We start from the raw sequence: 23,314 nt of genomic DNA on the forward strand, positions 1-23,314 counted from the left end.
TTGACCTATCTCATCTTCAAATTGTATTGAATATTTGAAATTTGGATTAAATATAGGATGTCATTGACTGATATCATGTTTTGACTAAGCTATTTCAATTTCAGTATTCAGACATTCAAACAAAAAGCTATTCGACTCATTTACAAGTCACCATTTTTTCTTGCCTGTCCTGTATGTTGCAGAATGACCAGAGGTCTTTGTGCTCCAAATTGGAGCACACAGTCTGCCCTGTCAATATATTGTTGCCTGTGTTTGGCAGACGTAAGGCAGGCAGTTGGGACAGGGCTGCCTTGGCCTTTTGATGCTGCGTTTTGAACCTTACATCAGTTTTTCAATCTGTTGTCTTCTACTCTGAACATAAATTCTCTGTCTGTCATTTGTGGTTCTTTCACTGTTCCTGGCACTTAAACAATGTAGTAAACACAACAGGAAAAGGCTGGGGGCTCAAAACACTAGAATTGTTAATACTAGGCTAGTGCTGTATAGTTTCTCTACTGTTATAATGGAAAAACTCTGAAATTGCCTTTGCCACCTCCCATTGCACATTATAGCATTTCTAATTAGTAAAATACACATTCTGAACTTGGGAAAGACCAGCACGTTATAGTCATTGTTTCTTTAATCGCAAAATGTTGGTGTTTACAAAATTCATCTTCAGTAGTAATTTCTTTTAACCCTTTAACTGCCAATGATGTACGGCGTTGCAGGAAAAGGTTGTATCTGCCAAAAGATGTATGGCGTTTTAAGCAATGACGGCCCCTTGGGCAACAAGCCAGGGGGGCTGTAATGTGTGCCCTGCAACGCGTTAATCACAGGGCCGCTCCCCAAGCAGCAGACGCGATGGCATCGCGTCTGCTGCTTGCTCCCCGCTTCCTGTTCCCCCCCCCCCCACTCATCAGGACTGCCATGCGATCCCTGCTTCTGGACAGGTAAGTGTGTTTTATTTTTTGGATTTACACACTTACATACATTTATATCTACATACAGCACACAATTTAGCACTTTTTTGTTTTTTTGGGTGTTTTTTTTGTTTTTTTTCATTTTGCATATATACTTATATTACACTCATATATACACACTTACATAATGTCACACTACTTTTACATATGTACACACGTGTATACACAAACTTTTTTTTTTTATCACTCATTTTTAGTTTATTTTCCCTAAAAACTGTTTATTTTGACGGCGTGACTATTGGATCAGATATTCTGAACACTAATTACACGTCGTGTGACTTATTTTGATCTGTTTTTAGCATAGCTTTGCCAGGTGTAACTTTGGTGTACAAAAATAACTTAACCTATTTTGAATTCATCAGAATGTGTATTTTCCAAAAAATATATGGTTTCTGGGGGTCTCTGTATAGTTAAGAGGGTGTTACGGCCCATAATACACTTGACGGGTTTCTGTGCAAAAGCTGAGTTGGCAGGCGAGAAATCCATATGCACTATTTTCATTTTGGGGTCAGTACACACCACAGTTTTTGGTATATCTATGCATATTGGGCATCAAACTGTTCAGTAGACCTCTGGTGTTCCTATTTGGGCTGATTTGCCATTGTACGCTAGAAATTGTGTAAGATAAATGTGGCAAACTGCAACATTTTTAGGCAATTTTCTAAAAAGTCCTAAAAACCACTAACTTTAGGAAAGCTTTGCAGGTACTTTTGTGTAGAAAGGACTCTTTATGTAAGTTGGATTTGTCAGAAAATGTACTTTCCAAAAATATATGATTTTCTGGGTTTTTCTGTATAGTTTGAAGGCGCTACAGCACATAATACGCTGACAGAAATTGTGTGACATAAATGGGGCAAACTGCAACATTTTTAGGCGATTTTATAAAATATCATAAAAATCTGCAAACTTAGGAAAGCTTTGCAGCTTGGTACTTTGGAGTAAAAGGAAATGTGTACCCATTATAGATTCGGGGGGATGTGTACTTTCCAAAAATATATGGCTTTCTGGGGTGAGTGTACTTTTTTGTAGCATTATCGCACATAAAGGATGTAAATGTGTTGATTTTCTGAAATGACAGATCATATGGGGGGTATGTTCCCATTGGGGCTCCTACATGCCACATACTTAGGTAAACCTATACATATTGGGTATCAAACTGTTCAGTGGACCCCTGGTGTTCAAATTTAGGGTGTTTTATCTTGGTACCTAATGCTACGTGGGAGATAAGATGCTGCAAAATGGAAGCTTTGAGGGGATTTTTGGAAATGTCATCAAAATTGCTACATTTAGAAAAGCTTTGCGGCTTGGTACTTTGGAGTAGAAAGACATGGGTACCCATTTTAGATTCGGGGGAATTTGTACTTTCCAAAAATATATGACTTTCTGGGGTGAGCGTACTTTTATACTAGCTTTATTCCACATATAATGATGTAAATGTGTTGATTTTGCAGGAGCTGAAATGACAGATCATATGGGGGTATGTTCACATTGGGTCCCCTACATGCCACATACTTTGGTAAACCTATACATATTGTGCATCAAACTGTTCAGTGGACCCCTGGCGTTCATATTTAGGGTGTTTTATTTGGTTACTTTATGACCTTAAAGAGATAAGATACTATAGACCGGAAGCTTTGAAGTGATTTTTTAGGAAAGCATTGCGACTTGATAGTTTGGAGTAGACAGACAGTTGTGCCTATTCTGGATTCCCCAGAATCTGTTCTTTCCAGAAATGTGTAATTTTCTGGGATAAACCTTCTGTTAGTGGATTTTTTTTTGGCCTTGCAATCTAAAGTATGCAACTTTCTGAAGCAGTGCTTTGGAAATTTGGTAGTGTACTGCTGGGAGTTTTTGACCTATACAAGTGAGAAATCTTCATAAAACTATATATATTTGGTATTGGCACGTTCAGGAGACATGGGACTTTCCAAATCAGTTGTATTTTTGTGCATAAAATAATTTTTCTTTCTGGTATGTGTTTATATTATGGAAAATGTGATTTTTTTTAAAAATTTTTTTTAGACATTTAGAAGCCTATATTTTGTTGCAGAATTGGAATTACACCAAAATTAGGTTGTCCTGAAAAAAACCAATATATAGTTTTCCTGGGTAAACTAAAAGTCCATAAATAGTAAATGGGTTTCAGAAAGGGAATCTATTAGTCATATCCCACTGATAAGTCCTGAATCAAATATAAGAATAAACAGCAAAGATTTCAGTGGAATAAAAACAACAACATTTATTAGCTCAAATGAACAAAAGCATAACTCATATAAAAAACATACTATACCAAACAATGACCAGGTGCATCCTAATCTCCTAATGCGTTTCGCACCATCAGAGGAGGTCATTGTTTGGTATAGTATGCTTTTTAAATGAGTTATGCTTTTGTTCATTTGAGCCAATAAATGTTGTTGTTTTTATTCCACTGAAATCTTTGCTGTTTATTCGTAAACTAAAAGTCCCCCCAAGGAAAGGCCCCTAAAGTGAAACAGTGTGAAATGTTCAAAAACTGTCTGGCAGTAGAAGTTCCACTTTGGTCTAAAACGGCTGGCAGTGAATGGGTTAAAAGAGAAGGAAAGTTGAAAATCACTTGAGGGGTTATAAAATGCATTTTTAACACAGGATTGTAAAGCTCTTTTTACCACACGTGCATTGCTTCTATGTGAACAGAGGAGAACTTATCTAAACATAATACACCAAAATGTATATTAACTTTTAGTCTCCAGTTTTCTGCATATTAAACACATAATTAAGAAATATCTTCCTATACATCGCACAGATGAGAAATTGGATGCTATTTTAGTCAGGATGTACGTTTGTCTCCAGAAAAGGATGCACTTTGCGCAACAAACTTTCTCCTAGTATGGTTTTGAATTAATGCAAACCGCACAAACCTGGTTAGAAAATAAAAGTACTTAAGGTGTCGAGACAAGCAATGTACCCCTATATATCTATGGGCGATTTGTTTGTTGCACATGCTACTGAAAAAGTGTATCATATCAAACAGTATTTTAATTGTAATACTGTACATACTGTAATACTAGACATGTTAGACATGTTATTTATTTCATCACTTAAATGTAAAAAGCAATATGTTGGTCAAACTTAGAGAAAGGATTCGTGAACCTTTATCTGATAAATGGAGGAGTTTTAATTCTTACAGGACTGTTGGTGTCCCTGATAACATAGGGAAACATATTTAACAAAATTTGAATTTTTGGATTTTCAAGTTTTTTTTTTTAAGATTTGAAAAAAAATTCCAAACTCAAATATGCTCGTTTGTTAAAAAAAAACCCTAATGAAAAACTTGATTAACTAAAATGTAAACATAACATTGAGTAAACCAAATTTGAATTCTACTCCTTTTCAATGGGTCTACCAACTCTTAAACATTAAAAATTTGAATTGAAAAAAATCACTTAAAATAAATTTTGTCTAGGATAAATCCTATTAGGGTTGCCGCCTGTCCAGTTTTCATCCAGACAGCCAGTTCTTGGAAGGACTGTCCGGGTTAAAACTGCCTGCCCGGTTTTCCCAATTTGAAAAACCAGGGCAGGATTCTCCAAGATTGACGCAGCGAATGGCGATAATAAGCACAACCCATGACTTCAATGACCCGCCCCAATGGCATCACTAAATAGATTTGTCGGATTTTCCACCTTATTCACATAGCTCTCCACGTTTGTGAATTTGTCCTGTAAAAATAAAGTTTTTAGATTACATTTTACCGACAATGTTTTATGAAACTGTCTTTAGCTCTTATTAAAACTGTCGGTACAATAATGATTTTGCCAGCAGTATTTTGGATTTCATTTGCTAGTCATTTCAATTTAGGGTCTTTTCCTGAAGGGGACTTTTAGTTTACCTATGAAAAATATATCAGTTTTTTCAGGACAAGCTGGGCTTTTTTTTTTTTTTTTAGAAATATGCATGTTTCATGCATGTTCCAATGCCAAATATGTATAGTTTTATGGAGATTTCTGACTGGTATATAACAATAACTATGGACACTACCAAATTTCCAAAGCACAAGCACAGAAATCAGCATAATGTACTTCAGATTCCAAGACCAGAAATCCTCAAACTGTAGGGTAACCCCAAGAAAACCATGCATTTTAGGAGAGTACATATGAGGAAATAGGTAAATAGGTCTTTCTATCCCAAATTACCAAACCACAAAGCTTTCCTTTATTTGGGGTCTTGAAATGCCAGCATAGATTTCAACTAGGAACCTGCGCAGTGTCAGATTGGTATATTTGGAGCTTTGAAGCTCATGGGAAGAAGTGAATCAAGGGCCAACCTCCTGCACTACTCTGCCACTGCACTACATCTCTACCACCACTGATTACCAGTCAATAACAATCCAGCTTACCCCCAACAATCCAACATACCCAGTGAAAAGAAGCCCAACAGGAACAGGGCCTATCATGTTTTCTTCCCATTGCTCTGTTGGGCCAGTGCAAACTTGACTTCACCGTTCCTCAACATCCCAGGTTGGGTGTCAGTATGCTGGTGCTGCTTGCAGACCACCAAGATGGCTGCTCTTGGAAAAGAAGTGACACAGCTAAAGGTGGCGATCTTACACTATATATTCATTTAAAACGCTACTATTGCCTTGTTCATTAAGCTAAAACTAACATAATAATGAAATGATTGTATGACCAAGTGAACATGCTCATTTAGTAAGAGTATGGGGCCGATTCATTAAGACATGAGTTCGAATCCCGAATGGGAAAAATTCGGATTGGATACGATAATTTCTGAAGATTGCAAATATCACGAAAATGCTTACGGAAAAATCGTATTAGTCACGATAACATCGTATTGGCGATCCGAGAGTCACGAAATTTTTGTACCGAACTATTGTAAACAGCGGGAGACCCTTTCAAATTGGAAAGGGTCTGTGCAAGAGTACGAAAAAGTTGCGCAAGCGCAAAAAAATCGGCTAAAATACGCTCAGCGTTTTCGTGTCTTAATAAATCTCCCCCTATGAGTCAGCTTCCTGCTGATATCCACATTCCTAAGGGGGGGGGAGTAAGTTCTTAGGGAGGGGGGGAGCAGGAAAAAGCAAAGAGAAGAGAAAGCTGCGTGTCTCTGGCACATGAATTACAGACACGAAATATTTTTTCAGAGAAGTCAGTGTAGCGTTTCTGTGAGTGCTTATGGGTTTATTTACATAGACCTTTCTGATAAAGCTTACTTAGTTTTTACCTTTCTTTCTCCTTTAGGTTCTGTGAGACATGCAAAGTATTATTTTATAAAAAATGAACATTTATTTTTAAAGTTAAAATAAGTTGAACAGTTATGTGATAAATTATGAAACTACAAAATTCATTATTGGGGTGGGGGGATGAGTCACATTTTCATATTGCTGATATGTCAGTGTCAGCTTAAATTTTAAAAATGTGTAGGTATTGATTTAAGCATTTTAAAACATATTGCTTTTCTTTTTGCAAACTCTGTTGTAGTGTATTTTATATTCATTCTGCAGAGTAGTTTTAGTCTAATAAAACATTCTGAATATATTTAAAAATGAGAAGACTGCTTTGTGTTTTGTTTAATTAGTAGCTGTATGCTGAATAATGATCAGTAATGTTTGCCTAGCTGTAATACAGCAAGCTGTTTATTTTTCACCCTGCACCATACTTTATTTAGAGGAAACACCACTAATGCTAGTATTTCTACTTCTTTATTTTATCTATTTTTTTTTTGTATTTATTCTATACTATTATAAGCAATAATGTGTATTTCATGAATGCTTCATTTCATTAAACTAATAAAAGACTGGTTTAATATATTTTGCCTTAATTAGCAGTATCTTTTACATATGATGCTTATATCCTCTTAGGATCCTTGATAAAGGACCTAATGTGCAACGACACAAGTGATATGTAAAATAAAGACATTTTGTTGTTTTTATACTTAAACAGAGAGTGCTGGTCCTTACCAGACATATGCATTTTTTGACCATGCACCTTGATAGAACGTTTGGAGATGAGTGCAGACACATTTTCTTGCATTGAGTTGACATTAGCCAGTGCTCGCGTCAAAAGAAAAAGTAATAATGCCTGGGTGCAGAACCAAAAGAATAATGTTCAGTGTGTGTGTGTCTCTGTATCTATCTGAAAGCTTTGAATTATGGGAAAACCATTTAATTTTAAGAAAATAAAAAAAAAATCATTATGATTTCTAAAAGTTTTCCTTTTTGTCTGCAATTATTAAACAGTACTTTGTATTTAATCCTAACTAAACTATATGAGTCCACATTGGTGCCAAAACAATCCTATTGCATGTATTTAATGTGTAAATGATTTATATCAGACTTAAGGTATGGTGATGCAAATGATGGAAAAATTCCTTATCTGGATAATAGATTCTATACCTGTATGTGTGTATGGGATCCCTTATCCAGATAAAAGAAGTATTTCTTTCTAATAATATTAACAGTACCTTGTGCTTGAAAGTAACTATGCTGCATAAATTCATGTTGGTGGCAAGATCATTATATGTATTAAATAAATATATATATATATATATGTATGTTTTAAAAAGAAAAAAACTGAAAGCTATGCGCTTACTGTGCTTTTCCAATTCAAAAATACTTTTATCTACAGTATCATAAATTTATTTTTGTTCTTTTTTTTTTATCGAACTTGCTAATTGTCTCTGTGAAAAATAAGAAAAGGTTATGGGATTCCTGTTTTTTTTTTGGGGGGGGGGGTAGGAGGGGTCTTCTTATATTGCTTTGAAAGAATCGGGCTCCTATGGAGTTTTCTCTTTGTCTATTTTATATATAATAATTATATAGAAAAAAACATGGCTTTTATTTGTTTTCCTGCATCTGCATTTTGGTTTTAGGTCCTGACATTAATCAGAAACCACATGAAGGCCCAGGGGAAATGGGAAAGCCTGTTGTCATTCCGAAAGAAGAGCAGGAAAAGATGAAGGAGATGTTCAAAATCAATCAGTTTAATCTAATGGCTAGTGAGATGATTGCACTTAACAGATCCTTACCTGATGTCCGCTTAGAAGGGTATGTAGCATTTTCTTTGTTTATTATGTTAAAAGTATTGTGTGATTAAATAAGAAGCACACTACAGAAATTTGTTGAATAGTCTTGAATTATTACTCATGATCTTGGTTACACGACGGCTTGAAGGATTAAAAACTGATTTAAAGAAGAAAAGTAACTATTATGTGGATATTTAAGAAATTAATGAAAATTCAGTATGTTATCAAGCATAGTGGAGGTGTGTGTTTGTGTGTACATATTTTAATATACATTAAATAAAATCCTTTTTTGGTTTTATATCTGCAGTTCAAAGCAGTGATTATTATCCCTTTCTGTTCTGTGGGTGTAAAGGTGGCCAAACACGATCCGCTCGTTTGGTGAGGTTGCCAAATAAGGGGGATCTTCTCCCACCTAAGGTTGGCGATATTGGCATAGGTGCCATCAGACTGAGGACTGCATCAGTGAGCCAGTGCTATCCCCGATCCAACGGGAAAATCACGCAGAAATCAATCTAGGAGAACTGTCGGAGGTCCCATACACGGGCAGAAATTCCGACTAATCGGTCTAAAGTACTTGAGTCTGCAGCTTATATCTGCCCTTGTTCGGCCGCCTTAACTCTCTTAAAACCTAGTCCTTCTCCTGTTTTGTTAATTTATTAAGTAGAAAGCTACAGTAGTCAATATGTGACATAAGAAGTGAATAATTATAATTCCTTTTTCAATGAACTGTCATATTTTAATACAGAGTAAGTTAATGAGCTTAATATACTAGGTTTGGTTGGCTAAGCAAAAGCTGGTAGTGTAGGGCATGTTTGTTACTTTGGAACTATACTATATTAGGAATGTTTTTCACCAAATTCCCTTTATACATGATCCTGTACAAGATCTGCAGAGCAAAACATTGGAAAGGGGGAGTCATAGGAATTTGTACAAGAAAAAGTAGAATTGCTGGTATTATAAATTGTTAGGCATCCCCCAGTGTTTCTAGTTACTTAACTACAGACCTGTGCTTCTCTTATTCCAAAAATGCATCAGCTGGGGTAACTCCTGGGGAGACCCTGTGTCTGCTTAGTACCACGCTGCCATACTCTTCAGGTGTCTCTGTAGTTCACTGCAGAAGTATGATGTTGTGGTGCTAGATGAAACTACCCCAGGCCAGTGATTTTTTGGAAGAGGAGCAGCACTAGCCACAGGGTCTGAAATAAGGACTCCCTAGTTTTTGTAGTTGCTTAACAACTTGGCAGTGATTCTACATTTCCTTGTTCTTTAAATCCACAGTTAGAGATTACTTGCTTCCCCATGATGTGCCTTTAAATAAGGGGTTTGGAAGGGAAGGCCTTAGAGAATGCAGTCATAAATAATAATGCAAATTATTAATTTAACCCAACATACTATTTACATGTAAGACAAAAAAAACCTAAGACATGTGAGTGCAGTCCTATTTTGTCTCTTAACATTTTTAATGTACTGCACCCAGGCAATTTTACGTTTTTCCAGATGTGAGTGCCAGCAACCTTTTGTTGTGTGTGTGTATGTGTATGTGTGTATATATATTATAATCATATTTTACTCATGGAGTAAAAGATTCTCCTTTTCACAACACCAAGTACACAGTATCTTTTAATTATAATGTAATATATATATATATTACATTATAGAGAAAGGCCGTGGATACGGCCGAAACGTTAGATTGACGTGTTTTTACAAATAAAAATTTTTGAGTGCGGCATCTGATTTTGATTTATGCTACATTTATTATACTGCACCCAGGCACGCTGTGATCTGATTTTGATTTATGCTACATTTATTATACTGCACCCAGGCACGCTGTGATCTGACTTTACGTGAGTGCCTACTCCCTACCAGTTCTATATATACAGTGGCTTGCAAAAGTATTCGGCCCCCTTGAACTTTTCCACATTTTGTCACATTACAGCCGCAAACATGAATCAATTTTATTGGAATTCCACATGAAAGACCAATACAAAGTGGTGTACACGTGAGAAGTGGAACGAAAATCATACATGATTCCAATTTACAAATAAATAACTGCAAAGTGGGGTGTGCGTAATTATTCAGCCCCCTTTGGTCTGAGTGCAGTCAGTTGCCCATAGACATTGCCTGATGAGTGCTAATGACTAAATAGAGTGCACATGTGTGTAATCTAATGTCAGTACAAATACAGCTGCTCTGTGACGGCCTCAGAGGTTGTCTAAGAGAATATTGGGAGCCATGAAGTCCAAAGAACATACCAGACAGGTCAGGGATAAAGTTATTGAGATATTTAAAGCAGGCTTAGGCTACAAAAAGATTTCCAAAGCCTTGAACATCCCACGGAGCACTGTTCAAGCGATCATTCAGAAATGGAAGGAGTATGGCACAACTGTAAACCTACCAAGACAAGGCCGTCCACCTAAACTCACAGGCCGAACAAGGAGAGCGCTGATCAGAAATGCAGCCAAGAGGCCCATGGTGACTATGGATGAGCTGCAGAGATCTACAGCTCAGGTGGGGGAATCTGTCCATAGCACAACTATTAGTCATGCACTGCACAAAGTTGGCCTTTATGGAAGAAAGGCAAGAAGAAAGCCATTGTTAACAGAAAACCATAAGAAGTCCCGTTTGCAGTTTGCCACAAGCCATGTGGGGGACACAGCAAACATTTGGAAGAAGGTGCTCTGGTCAGATGAGACCAAAATGGAACTTTTTGGCCAAAATGCAAAACGCTATGTGTGGTGGAAAACTAACACTGCACATCACTCTGAAAACACCATCCCCACTGTCAAATAATGGTGGTGGCAGCATCATGCTCTGGGGGTGCTTCTCTTCAGCAGGGACAGGGAAGCTGGTCAGAGTTGATGGGAAGATGGATGGAGCCAAATACAGGGCAGTCTTGGAAGAAAACCTCTTGGAGTCTGCAAAAGACTTGAGACTGGGGTGGAGGTTCACCTTCCAGCAGGACAACGACCCTAAACATAAAGCCCGGGCAACAATGGAATGGTTTAAAACAAAACATATCCATGTGTTAGAATGGCCCAGTCAAAGTCCAGATCTAAATCCAATCGAGAATCTGTGGCAAGATCTGAAAACTGCTGTTCACAAACGCTGTCCGTCTAATCTGACTGAGCTGGAGCTGTTTTGCAAAGAAGAATGGGCAAGGATTTCAGTCTCTAGATGTGCAAAGCTGGTAGAGACATACCCTAAAAGCCTGGCAGCTGTATTGACTCAGGGGGCTGAATAATTACGCACACCCCACTTTGCAGTTATTTATTTGTAAAAAATGTTTGGAATCATGTATGATTTTCGTTTCACTTCTCACGTGTACACCACTTTGTATTGGTCTTTCACGTGGAATTCCAATAAAATTGATTCATGTTCAAGGGGGCCGAATACTTTTGCAAGCCACTGTATATTTAGAAATTGTATTCTCCGTAATATAGGGATATATCAGAACTTATTGTATGTTATGTGTGAAAACATAACTGTTATCAGGAGCCCCCTATCTCCTGAAAGCGCCAATACCAAATAAGTATAGATTTATGGAGATTTCTGCCTTTGTATAGATCAAAAACTTCCAACAGTATGCAAAAAAAAAATTTAATTTTAGTATAGTTATAGCAATGCAGTGCATTTATTACACAGTCTGAGCAACTTGTAGCTGCCTGACTTACTAGCAGACTAAAGATAGGATTTTATGGGCTATACAGCTCTGACCTTTTGGTCTACTGTTCCCTAAAGAAAATAATAAACCTGTTTTAAGTTTAATAGAAGTACATTGCTACATAATGCATTTATAGGTCAATAGCAGCTGCATTTCTTTATAATCTCGCTTGTATAAAATCAAATGCTGAGTTATCTCATATACATGCATTAACCAAAATGGGCAGTTATATGCAGGTCTAATTTTAGAGTTAGATTCTACCCTTAGCAAGGGAACTGATTTTGTGAAGATTAAAAGGAGAACATCAAGGAAATTGCTAATCAAATGTTAAGCATGATAATTTCATGTCTGTCTGCTCTGCTTTTGGAGAGCAAAGGGTATGTTTAGAGAGAGGTGAATATCAACTAAATAGCACTTACCTTATTCTTTAAGTTACTGTTGCTGAAAGAACTAAAAAAGAACTAAAATAATCCAGTATCCAGAAAACTCTGAATTAAAGGAAGGCATTTCCCATTTTAAGCAATTCATATTTTTACAAATGATTTCCTTATTATCTGTAAATATAACCGTTTCAGTTATCTTTTTTACCAGACTTAATGTATGGTGGTCTAAACTACAGAAAGACACATTATCTGGAAAACACAAAGACTCAAGAATTTCATATAATTAATCATATTCCTGTGTAATAATTATTTTCATAGTTATTAATGCTCTTTTTATTGGAAGGGAACTGAATATTAAAAGCCACAGTAGACACTATATGTACTTACAGTGGAGGAAATAATTATTTGACCCCTCACTGATTTTGTAAGTTTGTCCAATGACAAAGAAATGAAAAGTCTCAGAACAGTATCATTTCAATGGTAGGTTTATTTTAACAGTGGCAGATAGCACATCAAAAGGAAAATCGAAAAAATAACTTTAAATAAAAGATAGCAACTGATTTGCATTTCATTGAGTGAAATAAGTCGGATTACATTTGTGGTTATGGGGCAGTCGATGCGGTCCCCGATCCGACCGTATTTTCTAACCTGGCCGATCGAGATCTGTCCAATTTCAGGCCAGATATCGGTCGGCCAGGCCGCTCTGTTCTGCCCATACACAGGCCGATTAGCTGCCGAATCGGTCCAAGGGACCGATATCGGCAGCTATAGTCGGCCCGTGTAAGGGGACCTTTAGAGTAACAAGTGTTTTTCCACAATACAGTGTAGTTTTCTCCTAATGAGCACCAACCCAAGGAAGCACTTAGTAATAAATTTAACTGGGGTTGCCCCTCCCCCCCCCCCCCCCCCACCAATAGACTTTGCATGTCCTTTAAACTATAATGTATGTGTTTATATACAGTGGTGTGAAAAACTATTTGCCCCCTTCCTGATTTCTTATTCTTTTGCATGTTTGTCACACAAAATGTTTCTGATCATCAAACACATTTAACTATTAGTCAAAGATAACACAAGTAAACACAAAATGCAGTTTTTAAATGAGGGTTTTTATTATTAAGGGAGAAAAAAAATCCAAACCTACATGGCCCTGTGTGAAAAAGTAATTGCCCCCTGAACCTAATAACTGGTTGGGCCACCCTTAGCAGCAATAACTGCAATCAAGCGTTTGCGATAACTTGCAACGAGTCTTTTACAGCGCTCTGGAGAAATTTTGGCCCACTCATCTTTGCAGAATTGTTGTAATTCAGCTTTATTTGAGGGTTTTCTAGCATGAACCGCCTTTTTAAGGTCATGCCACAACATCTCAATAGGATTCAGGTCAGGACTTTGACTAGGCCACTCCAAAGTCTTCATTTTGTTTTTCTTCAGCCATTCAGAGGTGGATTTGCTGGTGTGTTTTGGGTCATTGTCCTGCTGCAGCACCCAAGATCGCTTCAGCTTGAGTTGACGAACAGATGGGCGGACATTCTCCTTCAGGATTTTTTGGTAGACAGTAGAATTCATGGTTCCATCTATCACAGCAAGCCTTCCAGGTCCTGAAGCAGCAAAACAACCCCAGACCATCACACTACCGCCACCATATTTTACTGTTGGTATGATGTTCTTTTTCTGAAATGCTGTGTTACTTTTACGCCAGATGTAACGGGACACGCACCTTCCAAAAAGTTCAACTTTTGTCTCGTCGGTCCACAAGATATTTTCCCAAAAGTCTTGGCAATCATTGAGATGTTTTTTAGCAAAATTGAGACGAGCCATAATGTTCTTTTTGCTTAAAAGTGGTTTGCGCCTTGGAAATCTGCCATGCAGGCTGTTTTTGCCCAGTCTCTTTCTTATGGTGGAGTCGTGAACACTGACCTTAATTGAGGCAAGTGAGGCCTGCAGTTCTTTAGATGTTGTCCTGGGGTCTTTTGTGGCCTCTCGGATGAGTTGTCTCTGCGCTCTTGGGGTAATTTTGGTCGGCCGGCCACTCCTGGGAAGGTTCACCACTGTTCCATGTTTTTGCCATTTGTGGATAATGGCTCTCACTGTGGTTCGCTGGAGTCCCAAAGCTTTAGAAATGGCTTTATAACCTTTACCAGACTGATAGATCTCAATTACTTTTGTTCTCATTTGTTCCTGAATTTCTTTGGATCTTGGCATGATGTCTAGCTTTTGAGGTGCTTTTGGTCTACTTCTCTGTGTCAGGTAGCTCCTATTTAAGTGATTTCTTGATTGAAACAGGTGTGGCAGTAATCAGGCCTGGGGGTGACTATAGAAATTGATATTGAAATTGAAAATTGAAATTGATAAACCACAGTTAAGTTATTTTTTAACAAGGGGGGGCAATCACTTTTTCACACAGGGCCATGTAGATTTGGAGTTTTTTTTCTCCCTTAATAACGTAAACCTTCATTTAAAAACTGCATTTTGTGTTCAATTATGTTATCTTTGACTAATAGTTAACGGTTTTTGATGAGCAGAAACATTTAAGTGTGACAAACATGCAAAAGAATAAGAAATCAGGAAGGGGCAAATAGTTTTTCACACCACTGTAACTAATAGTTTACTGTCTATTTAAAATTAAAATTGATCCCTGCCAAATGGAATTAATTATATCCCTTTCGCAACTACCTGCCACAAAAGAGAACCAGCGTGTCAGCGACCTTTGTTTTAAAAAAAATTCAGGTAGCGTAAATGAACAATGTCTCTGCGTTCAGCTTTTAAATATCTCTGCGCGGTGGCTGAACAATAGCCACATGGCAGACTAATTACAGTTATATCTGCCAAGAGCTTAATGCCTATATTTTGGTAATCAGTCTCCCTATTGTGCCAATATGGAGAATTTCTAAAAAGAACTCATTACAAAATTAGTCATTTTAACTCTGTGGTGCCTGCAGAAATCTTCTGGCCTTTAGTGTGAATCCTTTCACCAACTCAACTCATTTTAATGTTTGCAGGTAAAAGCCTCGGCAAAATTTCCTAATGTTCCTTATAAATCGAAATGTTGCTAGCAATAGCTGCAGGGGACTTTTTCCGTGCAGTCCCTTAGAAATTATTTTTTTATTGTAATATAAGCCAAGTATGCATTTAGTTGGTAGTGAAAAAAAAATCCCCTGCTTCCAAAGTTTGCCTGCATTGATCCCTTGTGCTTTTTTATTTTTGCAAAGCTTAGCATATTTAATAAGAATAATAAGAGATTACAGCCTAGAACGTGTATTCAGTGATGATGGGTGTTTAAATATTTATTTTGTTAGATATGAGAGGAACCCATGCATATGAGGTAAGGGTTTGCTCCCACTCCTTGCTGGCAGACAGAATCGCATAGAGAAAGGTTAAATGTAAAAGCTCCCCACTGTAAGCAAGGGGTGCTCCTGAAACAGTGAGTTTGAGGAAAATGGCACTTAAACTCCCATAATTCATTGAGGTCTTGAACCTTTTTACCTGTCAGCTATTGATAGATAAATTGTTAGTAGGATGGATTGATCACACATATGGATTGATCTCAAGAAGTTGCATTTTTAGAGTTGTCAAGTGGTACAGGTATGGGACCCAAGATCCAGAATGCTTGGGACCTGGGTTTTTCCGTAATTTGGATCTTCTACCTAAAGTATGCTAAAAAACATTATTTAAACAGTAATTAAAAAGGAAATCATTTTTAAAAATGTGAATTATTTGATTAAGTTGGAGTCTATGGGAGATGGCCTTTCTGTAATTTGGAACTTTCTGGATAATGGGTTTCCGGATAAGGGGTCCGATACCTGTACTTAATTTTAGGTTCTGATTTGTACACATTCTCATGTTTTTGAGGCCAGTATCTCTATATTGCTAAATTGGGGAAATTAAACATAGTAGTGTAGCCTAATTCTTTAGATATTTTTAATTTGTAAACAAGAAAAAGTATACAGAATTAAAGCATTTAATCAGGTCATCTTGGCTACTAAGGACAACTAATCTACTCAGAATGCCTTTCCACCAGCAATAAAGTGAATCACTGGTGGAAAGGCATAAGCATCGCTGCATTTTCTGAGTTTGTGCAAAGTTGTGTGCAGAGGGAAACTTTACACAACTTTTGCACAACAAAGGGACAGGTATGCCTTTCCACCAGTAAGTCACTTTTTTTTGCTGATAGAAAGGCCTTCGGGGGAAACCAGTTGACCATAGTAGCCAAGATTAATTGCAGCGACTAATCAGCAACTTAAGCCTTAGAAATAGTGGCATTTAATGTGTTTGTTTACCCTTGCCATTTGCCGATTGTTTTTGCTTGGTTAAGGAGAAGTGTTTCTGAAACAAATGCTTGTTAACTCTGTATTACAAATGACCCCATGATTTATCTGTTAAATCAGTACAGCAAAATCCTCTCTGAAAGGTTTTCCCTAGAGTCAGATGAAAAATAACTTTGCACTACCAACCAGAAAATGTTTCTGTAAGAATGGCACCATTGTTGTGTGCATTTGCACCATTTTGTTGAGTCCAAAATGCTCCATAACACTGGTTCTATTCAAGTTTGGTTAGCCATCTTGTTGCTTTTAGAGACTTACAGCAGCTGGGTTTTGTATTGGTTAAAACTGATACATTAAACACTCCTTGGCAAACCTTTGAAAGTTTCATGTGGAATTGTGGGGTGTGGCACCATGTTATTTCTGTGAGGTACACCTTTTTATTGGCTGCTATCTATTGCTACCAACTCAGTTGTCCATGATTAGCATTATAACGCACTGTACAAGCATCATAAGATAGATCTCTCTGTGGTGTTCACAAATACTGTGGCAACATAACCGTTTTTGTTATTTAGGTATATCAGAAGTATCTGGTAGACTCTAGCTCATTGTTGACAAAGATACACTTTGGTAAAATTAGCTTTTTGACATTCATAATAGGTGAGATTTTGTTCAAGCACTTGTAGCTTTAAACTACATAATGTGCTATGTATTTATTGCTTGGCAGGAAAAGCCAAGTGTAGACTAGCAAAACATGAATTCTACCATATTTCCAGCATTTCATAAAGCACCATATGAGTCAAATATTCAGGCTTTTATCCAGAATGTAGTTCCATCCAAGTATAGGAAGGCAGGAAGTATTGAGGAAGTATTAGCGTGTGTCAAAGTTTGCTGATATTTTTCCAGATTTCCTCGCCACTGACAAAACAAATTAGCATTCTGTATTGTAATCTGTTACCGTATTGTCACAGTTGGCATCACTCATTTCCAGTGCCTTGCTTCTGCCAAGTTGAAACAGTGTTTTTTTAGGTGGATACTGAACTGCACTTTGCAAGCAGTCTTTCATTTATTTACATTACAGATCGAAATCTCAAGGGTCCGCTATAGGTTTTATTTGCACATTTATATTTTAATATTCTGCTGAGGGAAGTTTGGGGCAAATTGTGTTCCCTGTACTTGTGTTATATTGTATATAATTTAATAAGAACTCTTGTTAGCAATAAGCTGTGTTGGTGCTTTATCAGTGTGTAATGGGGAGCTGGTGATAATGTGGTATAAATAGAACTGTCATACAAGTAGAACAATGGTGCAAGAAGTAGCTATAGGGGAATATTAGGTGTAAAATAAGCTTTGGTGGTAAAGAGGCAAAAATTCATGTGCACTGTGGGGGAGCAATTGCTTAAGAGGCATACAACCTCTGTGTCTGCAGGGATTTTTATACAAGATGCTATATGTATTTTTTCAACTCTTTCCCCCCCCCCCCCCCCCCTCTCTTTATAGGTGTAAAACGAAAGTGTACCCTGACAGTCTGCCAACAACAAGTGTTGTAATAGTGTTTCACAATGAAGCTTGGACTACATTATTAAGGACTGTACATAGTGTAATAAATCGGTCACCACGGCATTTATTACAAGAAATCATTCTTGTAGATGATGCCAGTGAGAGAGGTAAGTGCTTTATTTTCTTAACAATAATTATGAGATCAAGGCTGATTCATAAATTACCTCTCCTCAAGGATCATATACAGTGCAGAGGCATCACTTGGTTAAGTTTGTTTTCATCAGTACTAGCTATAAGCGTCTTATTTGTAATGAACTGAATGAATACTGATCATGATTCAAGTACAAGTATAGAAAAACTTCTTAAAGGGATAGTGACACTTCTCACATCTGACCAGAATTGTATTCTTCATCAAAATTACCCTATATGTTCTTTAAACCATTTTCCTCAACTTGAACTCTTTTTATTTAAATTGGACAAAGGTGGCCATACACGTAAAGATCCACTTGTGAGGTCGCCAAGCGAGCGGATCTTCTCCCGATTTCTCTAACAGGTGTCTGTGGGACACAGGGACCATGGGTATAGTAGGTACCAGCAGGAGGCAGGACACTAGAATAGGAAGAAGAGAACTAACCCCTCCTCCCTGCTGCTATACCCCCCGGTACTTCCTGCCTGCACCAGTTTTTTTTCTAGTGTCCCACAAGGAGACAGGATCATCACCTTACTCTTCAAGTGTTTCTTCGGCCAGATTCAATCTGGCAACAGGGGTTGTCCTAGAGGCCTCCAACAGGAGCCACTCTTTTCAGGCTTCCCCCTACGTGGGAAACCGTGAAGGACGCTGGGGCACGTAAGTTTTTACAAAAAACAAGCCCTGCAGATACCCTGCCTCTGAACACAGAGTGCAGAAGCTGCCCAGCGCTCCCTAGTGCCATGGCCCCCCATCCAGCCTAAAACTGCCTCTAGCTCAGTAGCCCTGCTCCCTGCAGGCTACCCAGCCCTACCAACCCCCCCCCCCTTTTTTCCTTATACTCTGCCTTCTCCATTTTAGTCTCCCAGCGCTGCCCCTTGCTTAACTCCATTTTTCCCTGATCCCCCTTGCAAATGCCTATGCTCTGCCTCTGCCTCCAGCCCTGCTTCTCTGCCTCTTACCTTCAGTGACATCCATGCGGCTCTCCCTTGCCTTCGATTCCCTTGCGTTCCGCCATGCATTCCGCCATGCGTTCCACTTCCTGCTCGGCGCGTGACGTCAGAATCTTCGCGCCATTCTTCGCGCGCTTCTCTTCACTGCGCTCTCTCTTCTCTTCCGGATCGCATGGCACTTCTCCGCTCTCCATCCTGAATAGAGCAAGACAAGTCACTTCCTTGGCAGAGGCTCTGGCAGAAGGGGATCACAGGGACCACGGTCTTTTCCTCTATTTCTCTTGGGTTAAGCGCTGGCTAGAGGGAGAACAGGCACAAAGGGGGTTGGGCAGACATTGGGGGCTGCGTGTGTGCATTTTCTTATGCTTCTGTCTTGCTGACTATGCATCTCTAGCATTTGAGCACTCCTCTACCATAATACTTGTATTTTCATACTCTTTTGACCTTCACTATCAGGGGTATTACTACCAGCATGTACTGACACTGTGTACTAGCTTGTTTTTTGGCACTGTGTACTAGCTCTGTACTAGCCCTCTGTACTAGCTCTGTACTAGCTCTCTACATTGGCTCTGCATTGTAATACTCCGACACGGGCCGTTATTACTGATTTGTACTGACACCGTTCTCGGCACAGCATTCATTCTGCATTAAAGGAACAGTAACACTAAAAAATAAAAATGTTTTAAAATAATTAAAATATAATGTACTGTTGCCCTGCACTGGTAAAAGTTGTGTGTTTGCTTCAAAAAGACTACTGTAGTTAATAGAAATAGCTGTTGTGTAGGCATGGGGGCAGCATTTAAATTGAAAAAAGGAGAAAAGGCACAGGTTACATAAGAAGATAACAGATAAACTGTGTAGAATACAATGGGAATGTATGCTATTTATCTGTTATCTGCTTAGTAACCTGTGCCTTTTCTCCTTTTTTCAATTTAAATGGCTGCCCCCGGGGGTACACAGCAGGGTATTTATATAAACTGTAGTAGTGTTTATGAAGCAAACACCCAACTTTTACCAGTGCAGTGCAATAGTACATAATATATTAATTATTTTTATACACTTTCATTTTTTGGTGTTGCTGTTCCTTTAACTTTTCCTTCCTGCACTAACTCCTTCCGGTTCTATGGCAGAGGGCAATTCAGGGGGTCCCTTTTCCAGAGGGGCTTCTACCTCCTCCAAGGTAAAATTCCTTGCCTGCGCCAGGTGCTATAAACGCCTACCCTCCGGCAGAAAGGAACCACTTTGCTCCTCCTGCTCCAAAACCACGGCTGAAACTGCTTCCCAGGCCCAGGACCCTACTCCACCGGTCCAAGCTGCAGAACCCGGGGATGAGCCTACTCCCGCAGAGACACAAACAGCACAGACTCTGACCGTGGCTCCTAACCAGGATCCTCCGTCCTGGGCAGTCTCTCTCTCCACAGGCATCCCCAAGCTAGCCGCATGTCTGGACAAGCTCCTGGACAAGCTGGATCGGGAAGACTCAGACCCTCGTCCAAAGTCCCTTAAACGCCATGTTCCCACGCATACTGAGGACTACAGTGACTCCGAATCACCTCAACCTTCAGCCGACTGGGACGGACAATCTCTAAGTGAGGGCGAAATATCCGATGACGACCTTGCTGACGCCGAAGAACCCTCCAGATCTCCATCTGAAGCCGTAGACTCTCTCATTGCGGCAGTCATCTCCTGCCTAGATCTCAAGACTCCAGAGTCTCAGAGCTCAGCACAGACGCTTTTCAAACGCCAGAAAAAGCTACTTTCCATGTTTCCTACTCATGATCAGCTAGACAGCATCATTCAATTGGAGTGGGATCACCCAGAAAAGCGCTTTCAAGCCAATAGGAGGTTCCAACGCTCCTACCCATTCCCACAAGAATCCCTTCACAAGTGGTCCACGCCACCTTCAGTCGATGCACCCGTCTCTTGCCTTTCCAAGAACACTGCCCTTTCGGTCCCTGACGCTTCTTCCTTCAAGGACTCCATGGACAAAAAGACGGAAGGCTTCCTCAGAGCCGCGTTCACAGCGGCCGGAGAAAGTCTGAGACCGGTTCTGGCATCAGCATGGGTATCTCGGGCCATCCAAACCTGGTCCGACTCCCTTATTGAAGGAATCAATTCTGGCGCCCCCAGACAGGAGTTGGCGACCCTGGCATCTCAAATCAAGGACGCCAACGAATACCTCTGTGAAGCATCTCTTGATGCGGCTCAAGCCATTAGCCGTACCTCGGCCCTTTTGGTAGCGGCACGTCGTTCCCTATGGCTTAAACTGTGGTCAGCTGACCTCTCATCCAAAAAATCCCTAACATCCATACCCTTCAAGGGTAAGCTCCTCTTCGGTCCTGAACTGGACAAAATCATTAGCCAGGCTACCGGAGGAAAGCGCACACTACTCCCGCAGCCAAAGAACCGTACCTCCTTTCGTCGAGGACGCTTTTTTCGTGGAAGGCCATCCCGGCCATCATCATCATCTTCATCATCCAGGGACTTCCATTCTCAGCCCTCCAACAAGCCTAGATTCCAAGGCCGTCCCAAGTTTTCCTGGCAAAACAAGAGGCCCCAAGGCAAGACTTCTGAAAAGTCCGCCACAGAATGACTACCTTCCACAGGAAAACTCCACCCCCGTGGGAGGCAGACTTCGCCTATTCCGAGACGAGTGGCTTCGCCTCACTGCCAACCCATGGGTACACAACATAATCTCTTCAGGTTATCGGCTCGAGTTTGTGTCCAGACCACCAAACCGCTTCTTCATGTCAAGACTCCCTCCCGATTCAAGCAAACAAAATGCCTTCCTCTCCATCATCCAGGACTTGCTGGACGAAAGAGTGATTGTTCCCGTCCCTCCGGGAGAAAAATATTGAGGCTTCTACTCCAACCTCTTTATCGTTCCAAAGAAGGACAGATCCTTTCGGCCTGTCCTAGACCTGAAGCACCTCAATGCCTTCATTCGTTTCTCTCGCTTCAAGATGGAGTCTCTCCGGTCAGTCATCTCAGCCATGAATCCAAATGAGTTCCTGGTGGCCCTGGACATCAAAGATGCCTACTTACACGTGCCGATTTTCCCTCCCCATTGGAAGTTTTTGCGGTTTGCTCTCAAAAACCAACACTTCCAGTTCACCGCACTCCCCTTCGGCCTCACCTCGGCCCCCCGGATATTTACCAAAATCATGTCGGCGGCCGCAGCCTCTCTGAGATCACGGGGGGTCTCCATTACACCCTACTTGGACGACCTTCTCCTAAAAGCTCCCTCCCTACCAGCAGCCACATCTCAACTCTCCTTGGTCATGGAATCTCTGACTGTCCTGGGATGGAAGATCAACACGGCAAAGTCCAGACTAACACCATCCCAACGCATGCCCTTCTTAGGCATGGTATTCGACACGGCGGAGCAGAGGGTTTTTCTCCCTACAGAGAAGATTGCCAGAATCCAGAGCCTTGTCCGTCAACTCCTACACAACCCCCAGCCCTCCATCCGCCAGGCCATGCAGGTACTGGGGTCACTGGTATCCTCCATAGAAGCAGTTCCCTTTGCCCAATTCCACCTAAGGGCACTGCAGTGGAACATCTTGGATCAATGGAACCGCAGCTCTCTCTCCCAGCCGATCAAACTCCTGCCCAAGACAAGAGTGGCCCTGACCTGGTGGCTCAATCCGACCCACCTGGAGAAGGGACGCTCCCTACAGGAACCCCAGTGGCTCATTCTAACCACCGATGCCAGCCTCCAGGGCTGGGGCGCAGTCATGGGGCTCCTTACAGCTCAGGGAACCTGGACGGCTGCAGAAACCCGCCTTCCGATCAATATTCTGGAAATCCAAGCAGTACGTCTAGCACTCTGCCACTGGCAGAATCAACTCACAGGGCACGACATCAAGGTCCAATCGGACAATGCCACCACAGTCGCATACCTCAATCACCAAGGGGGCACAAGGAGTCGACAAGCCCTCAAAGAGGTCAGCTGCATCCTAACGTGGGCAGAAGCAAGGGGAGTCCGTCTCTCGGCCATCTACATTCCCGGCCTCGAAAACTGGCAGGCCGACTACCTCAGCCGACAACGGCTTGATCCGGGGGAATGGGCTCTGAACCACGGAATCTTCCAAGACATCGTAGCCCACTGGGGACTTCCAGAGGTGGACCTCATGGCCTCCCGCCAAAACCGCAAAGTGACTCAATTCATGTCCAGATGCCGAGACCCTCTAGCCTTGGCAGCGGACGCCCTAACGACCACATGGGACTTCGAACTCGCATATGCCTTCCCGCCTCTTCCTCTGCTACCAAGAGTCATCAGAAAGATCAGATCAGAAAGATGCACAGTCATTCTGATAGCTCCACATTGGCCCAGAAGAGCATGGTTCACCGACCTGGTGGCTCTCAGCAGATCAGAACCGTGGCCCCTTCCTCAGATCC

At 40.4% G+C, this 23,314-nt stretch overlaps 1 protein-coding gene across 2 annotated transcripts in view; it reads left to right on the forward strand.

Annotated features, from left to right (window-relative positions):
• galnt1 (polypeptide N-acetylgalactosaminyltransferase 1) overlaps positions 1–23,314 on the forward strand; it is a 77,373-nt gene that overhangs the window by 24,495 nt on the left and 29,564 nt on the right. For both annotated transcript variants that reach the window (XM_031903409.1, NM_001030376.1), the window contains 2 exon segments: positions 7,821–7,995; positions 17,774–17,940. In XM_031903409.1, the coding sequence (XP_031759269.1) occupies positions 7,821–7,995; positions 17,774–17,940 (342 nt within the window).

Source organism: Xenopus tropicalis, chromosome 6 (genome assembly GCF_000004195.4).
Source record: "Xenopus tropicalis strain Nigerian chromosome 6, UCB_Xtro_10.0, whole genome shotgun sequence".
Lineage (NCBI taxonomy): Eukaryota > Metazoa > Chordata > Amphibia > Anura > Pipidae > Xenopus > Xenopus tropicalis.